The sequence below is a fragment of the Mastigoproctus giganteus genome, chromosome 14 (assembly GCF_048544385.1).
Source record: "Mastigoproctus giganteus isolate SK-2022 chromosome 14, ASM4854438v1, whole genome shotgun sequence".
Classification (NCBI taxonomy): domain Eukaryota; kingdom Metazoa; phylum Arthropoda; class Arachnida; order Uropygi; family Thelyphonidae; genus Mastigoproctus; species Mastigoproctus giganteus.
The window spans coordinates 118,895,970-118,905,105 of record NC_143588.1 but is presented as its reverse complement, the minus strand read 5'-3'; the positions used below and the strand labels follow the sequence as shown (position 1 = coordinate 118,905,105).

General features: G+C 38.9%; 1 protein-coding gene across 1 annotated transcript; it reads right to left on the bottom strand.

The window, feature by feature from the left end:
- Nucleotides 1-5,856: 5,856 nt before the first annotated feature.
- Nucleotides 5,857-8,148, bottom strand: LOC150075678 (uncharacterized). Its single transcript, XM_090389312.1, has one exon. The coding sequence runs from the start codon at nucleotides 8,030-8,032 to the stop codon at nucleotides 7,076-7,078; it is 957 nt and encodes a 318-aa protein (XP_090245438.1). The 5' UTR covers nucleotides 8,033-8,148; the 3' UTR covers nucleotides 5,857-7,075.
- Between the last annotated feature and the right edge of the window lie 988 nt (nucleotides 8,149-9,136).

Here is a 9,136-nt window from a genome sequence, read left to right as displayed (position 1 = left end):
CAACAAAGATGTTGTGTTTGGCAGCAGAAAAATAATTTTTACATTTTCACATAATGAACCAAGTGTAGCTGGATGACCTGGAGCATTATCTAAAATCAGTAGTACTTTAAATGCGATGTTGTTTTCCTTGCAATATTTACCCGTACTTTCTTATTTGACTGCCAAATAACTGGAAGTGATCTATGGTTGTAGCCTTTTAGAGTTCGAGGATTTGGAGACCGATAAACAAGCATCGGTTTCAATTTAAAATCGCCTTGAGCATTGCCTCCCAATAAAAGTGTTAGGTGATCTTTAGACACTTTAAATCCAGGTCGAGTTTTTTCTTTCTTAAAAATATGTAAGTTCTGGAAGGCATCCTTTATCAGAATAAACCGGTTTCATCCACGTTAAATATTTGTTGATCAGTGTATCCACCATCTTCGATTATTTTTTTAAAATATCAGGATATTTAGATGCTGCGTCGTCATTTGCACTGTGCACCTCACCAGTAATTTTAACATTATGCAGCTGAACTCAGTTTTTAAATCGATCAAACCAACCAACACTCGCACTAAACGTTTCTTCTACTTCATTATTTTTTTATTTCATTCTCTTAAACAAATTTAAAAGCTTTTGTCTGAATGGCTGCTCTGCTAAGGGGAATGCGTTTTTGATTGCAATCCTCAATCCATACAGTTAAAAGACACGGCATTTCTATCATAGTATTCCTAGTAGATGTTTGCAAACCACAAAAAGCTAATGCAACTTTTACATTTTTCTTTTATTTCCCCTGCGTGTTTTATAATTTTCCGTACCGTAGATTCAGGCATTCCGACATCTCGTCCTATTTTCGAGTTGCTATGACCACGTTCATGCTTTTCAACCACATTACTTTTTTGCTCTAATCTAATAACGAGCCTCTTCTTTTTTGCGCTCGTAGTGTTTTTACCTGTAGGAATCTTCCTTTTGTCCATTCTGTTAAGGGCACTTCTTAAAACAAATCACGAAAACTAACATATATTACGACAGGCGGTACACGCGAAGATAAACAAGTGCATGCACATGCATATGCAAAGATAAACAAATGCAGACTGAAGTAGCAGCATCTAATCGTCTAATGCGAGGCTAGCTGGGCTAGTCTCACATTAACTGAATTTTAGTTCGCATTAAATGCGACCTGGTATCTTTATACAATTCACACTAAATCGAATATCACATTATTCGAACTCGCATTAACCACGACCTAGCTGTACTTGTTCATATGTCCTCTCTGATGTTCTGTGTCAGAAACTTAGTAAGTTGGAATCTACTCTTTTTGATATTTTCTGGCTTAAAATCTCTCTACTCCCTTCTGTCAGATTTATCTCTTGCCTCAATTGATCTCCCAATTCCAGTAATCACTTGGGGAACTCTGCAACTTCCTTTTATTTTGAAAACTGCCTTTCTCCAGTCCAACCAGTGAGCTGATTTTCCTTGGTGATTTAAATGTTCACAGCTTCAGCTGGCTTCAGTTTTCTACTGACATGGACCCAGCTGGTCAAGGTGCTAAGGCTTCTGAAATTACTAATGGCCTTGCAGAGATTGTTTATTTACCTACCAGAATAGCTGTCAATCATAAGCACACAGTCAAAACCCTTGATCTCTTTTTCTCACATACAATCCTTCCAAGTACACAGTCAAGATGACTGGTCCTCTAGGCACCTTAGATCACAACTTGGTGGTAGTCTTCTCTAATGGAGCATTTCTCTCATGGCCAATCTGAGCTCCGTGGTGTTAAGCATTACAAGAATGAAAAATGGGATGATCTGAGATTTATATTCTTCTTTTCCTTGGTTGGATTAATTTTTAAATCTTCTGATGTTTGCTCAGATCACGTCAGTTAAATTATTCTTATAGGAATGAAATTCTTTATTCTGCAACAGACCTTAAAATATCATGCTTTATTTAAATCCTGGTTTTCCAATAAATATGCTAAGGTTGTTCAAGATAAGAATAACATTCTTATCTTGAATCACAGTAATTCTACCGAGTAGCCATTTGGATGTATCCAGGAGATAAAAGAACTACAGCAATGCCACCTGCTTGTTCAGTGGTGACTAGAAATTCGGCATAAATTGCGTAAAATTATTAAATTGTGACATCACAAGGAAGCATCACCACTGATTAAGCGCTACTCCATTTATATGGTTGGGTCAAGTTTAGTAGATCAGCAGCTTAAATCCCAAACCCGGATAAATGGTGAGGGTTGACGTAAGGAAGGGCATCCGGTTGTAAAAACTATGCCAAAACACCAAAGAATAGATGTGTTCCGGTTAAAGAAGTTAGTCCAGCTAGAGGAGAAGAGAATGTAAGTGTTAGAATGGGAACATCGAATGCCGACCCCATATAACATGGGAAAAGACGAAGACAAAGAAGAAGTTCAAGATAAGAATGTTGCATACTGCAATTGGCTTTCATCCAAATCTCTAGGTTCATTTTCTGCCTACACCAAAGTTCACAGCAATTGTAAAGCACTTATTAATCAGTTCAAACTAGAATTTGAACAGGCTAAGAGCAGAAAACTTGCTTTTTGTCCAAATGGTAGTCTAGCATTCTGTTCTCTTGTCAAAGCTACTGAATGCAACTTTTGCCCTTAACTTCTGCCTCTGTTAAAACCCAATGGTTCTGCTGCCACCTCAGTCAGAGATAAAGCCAAGCAACATCCTACTTTTCTTGTAATGACAATCTTGGTAAACCACTTCCTACCATTCCCAGTAAATTCCACTCAATGCCTCCTGTGGTCCTGTGTCAAAAGGATTTCAAAATTTTGAACAATCTTGATGCAAGTCCTGATGATATTTCTCCACTTGTTCTCAAATCCTTGCTCTTGTTTTGTGTCACTTTCTTATTCCACTGGCATTTTTCCATAGACAGAAAAACACCAGTTTTTCTACTTGGAAATTTGCTCACATCCAGCCAGTTCCTACAAAAGGTGACAAATCCCTCCCATTCAATTGCACTTATTGCTCATCTTTCTAAAGTAATGGAGAAATCCATTAACCACCAACTCTTAAACTATCTTGAAACCTTCATTCTTATCAATGATTGCCAATATGGACTTCATCAGTCTCAATCCACTGGTGATATATTGGCTAATGTTATGGACAAATTCAATGGAAAAGTTTGGTGAAACTCATGCAGTTGCTCTTGACATTTCAAAGGCTTCTAATTGTGTTTGGCATAAAGGTCTTCTAAATAAGCTTCCATCTTATGGATTTTCAACTGTTTTTGTAACTATTTTTCAGTTTTCTCTCTGACTGTTCACAGTAGGTAATGGTAGATGGCTCTGCTTTCTAACTTCTCCACTTAACTTCTTTTAGGAGCATCACTTTTACTGAAAGGTGATGCTCCTAAAAGAATCTAAAGATGCTTCTACTGACAAGATCACATATCTCTATTAGGGGTTACCCTGACACACACACACTCTCTCTCTCTCTCTCTCTCTCTCTCTCTCTCTCTCTCTCTCTCTCTCTCTCTCTCTCTCTCTCTCTCTCTCGGCATAAGCACATCACAAATATTGCTTCCTCTGCATTCAAAAAACTGAGTTTTCTCTTTCACTCTTGGTGTTACATTTCTTCCAAACAGCTGTTCACAGCACAAATTGCAAATCCACACTACCATGGAATAATGTTTCTACATCTTTTGGATGCCTCCAAAAACTTCTCTAAGGTTTCTAGATTCTATTCAAAAGAGGACACTTAGGTTAATTAATGACTTGTCTCTAACAAAGTTTTTTCTCTCTCTGTCTCACAGATGTTCTGTTTCTGCTGCATGTCTTTTCTATAGATACTTCCATGGGCACTGTTCTTCTCAACTGGCTTCTATAATTCGCTCTCTCTTCCAAACAAGTGCAAAGACATGCCACAACCAGTCACCTTTTACTGTCCAACTTCAAGCTCATGGAACCAACTTTTCTTCTTCCCCGTTTATTCCATCAATTTCCATTTTCTGGAACAACCTCCTTTCACACATATATCCTGAAAATTACTATTCACAGAAATTCAAGTCTAAAGTTAACAAGCATCTTCTTAACCATCAACCCATGCATTGTACTAAGTTGTTGTTATTTGGTTTTTAGGAGCATTAGCAACTAAGGCCATATTGCTCTGGGGATATGCGGTGGTCATTCCCTGACCTTTCCACATCCACCGTATTTGGTGGTCACGGGCTCGAACCCCAGTCTAATCAAGAAGCATGTGCTATGCACTGCTGCTCCTGCCCACCTGGCTACAGAGGTGCCACTGTACTAAATACTATAGGTTCTAATACCTATTGTGTTCGGGCTTTTCATTAAAAAAAAAAAAAAAAAACCTGTGTATTTAGAGTTTATATAAAAATTACAATTAATATGTTTTAACACTTTCTCGTTGGTGTGAATGTGTGATTTAAGAAGACTAGTTAATGAAATAATCTTGACAGAAGTTTAGTAATTTTTATTTCTTTTATTCTAACAGTCTGTACTTCCCTATATAATTTCTTGTGCTACTCCCACCCAAACAGAAAACATACCTGGCAGTTCAGAAAATGTTTGCATAAATGTTCCTTTAAAAAGATTTATTATTTTGCAAATTATGCATTTTTCAAATATAGCACTATTCTACAAAACTTCTTTACCCCATAGACAGACGTTTGTTTAAACACAGTAAATTAATAAATATTATTAGACATGGATATTAAGATATCCCAAATTGGAAAATTAACTGTAATATAGTTGTATACACTGATGAGCCAAACCATTATGACCAGCGAGTTGCTATGCAAATTGAAGCAACTGCAGGTGAACTACAGCACGTGAGCGGGCCAGGACACAGTATAAAAAACAACACCTGATACTGAGCTCTGTTAATCAGTGTCACTCTTGTTCTTCAGATGGGAAAGGCAGCAGACTTAAGCGAGTTTGACAAAGGCCAAATTGTAATGGCCAGACAACTGAGTCAGGGCATATCCGAAATAGCATAGCTGGTGGGATGCTCATGGTCAGCCGTGGTTAGTACCTACCGAAAGCGGTCTGAGGAGGGAAAATCCATGAACCGCCGGTCAATGTTGGATGACCACGGCTCATCAATGCTTGAGGTGAGCGAAGGCTCTCCCGGATGGTACGTGGTAACAGAAGGGCAACTGTGCCACAACTCGCCAGTAATTGGAATGCTGATGATGGGAGTAATGTGTCACAACATAGCACATCAAACCCTGCTGAAAATGGGCTGCGTAGCCGCAGGCCGCTCTGAGTGCCCATGCTAACCATGGTTCACCAGCGACAGTGTCTACAATGGGCATGCGAGCATCAAAACTGGACATTTGAGTGATTGGAAGGTCGTGTAGTCTGATGAACCACGTTTCCTGTTGCACCATGTGGACTACAGGTATGGGTGCGTTGGATGGCGCCCATATGCACTATGGGACGAAAACAAGCCGGTGGTGTCATGCTTTGGGCAATGTTCTGCTGAGATACCCTAGGTCCAGTCATCTATGTGCCGGGCACTCTGGTGTCTACCACCTACCTAAAAAGCCATATTAAGAAGGAAGAAGAGACAAACCACACTTGGAGGGGACCTGTGTGTGTTCTTGTGGTAAGCCGGACCCAACAAGTCAGCAGAGACACTGGTGGCATGTAACAAGACTTGTCGCACCCATTGGACTGAGCTCTACTCCAGGAATGAAGCCATCAAGAAACTGACAACTGCACTGGATTAGACAAATGCAGCAACACTGCAAAGGCGCCCTATGACGACCTGTACCACGCCCTAGCACTGTGCCTTTCTTTCCACACTTCCTGGTGGGGGAAGACCTTCCCCCCCCCCTGCCAACCTCCTTTCCCTCTGGTGGGGCACGGGCATGCCCCACTACCAACTCTGGGGTCGCCTTTCCTATTGACCTCATATTTCTGTCTTTTCCCCCCAGCCTTCAGTCTCCCTGCCCTACTCTGCCTAAACAGCACACGGCTTCCATTTTATCCAGCAATTTCCCAATTTTTTTTTTTTTTTTTTTTTAGCCACTGAAATCTCAGGAAATTAGGTGGCAGGACCTGCCAGAGTGAAACTAAAACTACTGGGTTCCTGGTCTGCCTCGACGGGTCAACGTTGGGCCTCAGCAGGAGTACAGCGGCTAAACGACCAGATGAACAACAGTACACGACACTACACATGTACAATATCTATACTTTAAATCTCTGGCATTTCCAGCGAACTGGTACACCCACAATGAAAACTACACAGAGACGGGGGAACCCCTGGTGCCGTCTGACACTAAATACACCTTACCTAAACATCATTGCTGACCAGGTACACCCTTTCATGGTAACAGTCTTCCCCTCTGGCGGGGCCGTCTTTCAGCAGGATAATGCGCTATACCACACCACCCGGATTGTTTGAGACTGGTTTGCAAAACATGAGGAAGACTTCCAGGTATTGCCCTTGCCTCCAAATTCCCCAGACATCAATCTCATTGAGCATTTGTGGTTTGTGTTGGAACAGCAACTCCGATCTGTGGCATCTCAACCACAGACCTTACAGAAGTTTAAAGGATTTGCTGGTTATGTGTTGGCACCAGATACTACAAGACACATTTAGAAATCTTGTAGCATCCCTGCCTGGCCGGGTACGAGCTGTTTTGGCTGCACATGGAGGACCAACATCATATTAGGTAGGTGGTCATAATGTTTTGACTCATTGGTGTATATTGTTATAAATAAATGTTTGTAGCCTAATAAAGTGCTCTGTACATATAGATTTTCCAGGGCAGATAATTCTATATTCGGACCTTTCTTCTATGCATAAATTAACCGTTATGACATTTACTGCTAAATGTCCTAGTGTTGTGAAATCACCAGTATGTTTGTTTCCAGAATTATCAAGTTTACTATGAATATGTAAAGATGTTCTGTTTAAAAACTCTTTCCACACAAAATATATCCTATTTGGTATGGAACTTGTTATATTCTTTAAGATATCCTCCATGTAAAAATGTCTTCTCACTGGTATCGCACCTTGGTATATTTCCATTGCATGACAACGTGTATTTTTTTTTTTTTTTTAACCTGTAAAAAATTTGACAAGTTCTAGGTGATAGTTTTCTCGGTATTGTGAATTCTTCTGTGATATTTAAGAGTTTTTGAATATGAAAATGACTTCCCACAACTTTCACATATAAAAGCTTTTTCTTTTGTATGAACCTTTATGTGCTCTTTAAGAATTCCCATGAACATAAATGCCTTGCCACATATTTCACATTTAAAGGGTCTATCATTGCTGTGACTCTTTCTGTGAGTTAGGAGATTTCCTGGTTGGGAAAATGACTTTCCACAACTTTCACAAGTAAAGGGCTTTTCCTTAGTATGTACAGTTATATGTCTTTTAAGACGCCCTGAATCTGTAAATGACTTCCCACAAACTTCACATTTAAATAGTTTTTCCTTTGTATGAATCCTAATATGTGCTTTAAGAGCTCCATCTTGAGAAAACGTCTTGCCACAAGCTTCACATATGAAAGGTTTTTCCTTTGTGTGAACCCTGATATGCTGATTAAGTTGTGCTGCATATACAAACAGCTTTCCACAAAATTCACATTTAAAGGGCGTTTCCTTGGTGTGAAACTTTGTGTGTACTTTAAGAGCCCTTGCTCGAGAAAATATCTTCTCACAAATTTCACACTTAAATGGCTTTTCCTTGGTGTGAATAATTATGTGTGATTTGAGAGTTTCTGCTCGAGAAAACATCTTCCCACAAGTTTCACATATGAAGGGTTTCTCCTTTGTGTGAATTCTAATGTGCTGAGTAAGATGTGCTGCATACACAAACAATTTTCCACATGATTCACATTTATAGGGTGTTTCCTTTGTGTGAAGCTTCATGTGTGCTTTAAGACCTCTTGCACGAGAAAATTTCTTCCCACAAATTTCACATATAAAATGATTCTCCTTCATATGAACTTCACTATGTTCATTAAGGTGGCCTGCATGTGAGAATAATTTCCCACAAATTTCACACATAAATGGTTTCTGCATGTTATTAACCATAATGATTACAATCTATCACATCTAAAATAACTTACAAACTTATTCACTAGGGAGTTTTCTTTAATGCGATTCTGTTTGTGAATCAAGCCTTTGTGATTGATAAAACTTTGCAGTATTTAAACAACAAAAATGTCTTATTTATATAGATTGTTAATGAAACTAGTGAATTTTAATGCTTTTTTTTTTTTTTTTTTTTTTTTGTTAACCATAAAAGCTTCCCCTTCCATTCATTAGTAGTCTGTTTTTTCACTGAAATTTAATTTCTTCATATTTTGACCTGAAAAATAAATCAAAAAGATTTATATCACATCAGAATACATGCAATAACATAACTAAGGTGTACATTAAGATTAATAAAAAATTAGATACACAAAACTTATGCAATTAAGTTTTTAAATGTATTGTGCATTTCTATAAGTTTGTGCTATGCTAAAAGAAGTCAATATTTGTGCAACACTACAATTGGCATTAGCATTAGTTGAGGCATATGATGCAAGAAAGAAAGCTTATAGAGCATCAGCCAAACAAAAAAAAAAAAAACCTTCCCATTTCACCCACCCGGTCACTCCAAATGTTTGTCTAGTTCAGCCTTAAATTTATTTAAAGTATCAAATTCCACAACAACAGATGGAAGTCTGTTCCAGCAATCAACTACCCATTGGCTAAAGGCAAACTTCTGCACATCTATTCTACAACTGTCTTTCCTCAGTTTGAATCTATGTCCCCTCATATTCTTAATCACAGCAGGTGCAAGTATCCCATCAGCATTGAGCCTGCTCAAATCATTTAAAGCCTTGTACACCTTGTAGATGGGCTGAGAAGTGGCAACTGAAGTTTAATATTGACAAATGCAAAGTACTACATATGGGTAGCAGTAACAATCACCTTGCAGGTGCCTAGTCTCCAGATGCTGCAACTGACAGAATTTAAGCCTCTCCTGGTAAGAGAATCCTTTGTTCCTCTCACCAATCTTATTGCCCTTCTCTGTACTCATTCTAGCAACTCTACATCCTTCCTAAAATTAGGCCTCCAGACCTGTATGCAGTACTCAGATGTGACCCGACCATTGCCTTATACAAAGGTATAATCAACTCCTTGTGTCTG

Coding starts and splice junctions, on each gene's coding strand:
- LOC150075678 (XM_090389312.1), bottom strand. CDS start 8,032: ATGGTTAATAACATGCAGAAACCATTTATGTGTGAAATTTGTGGGAAA.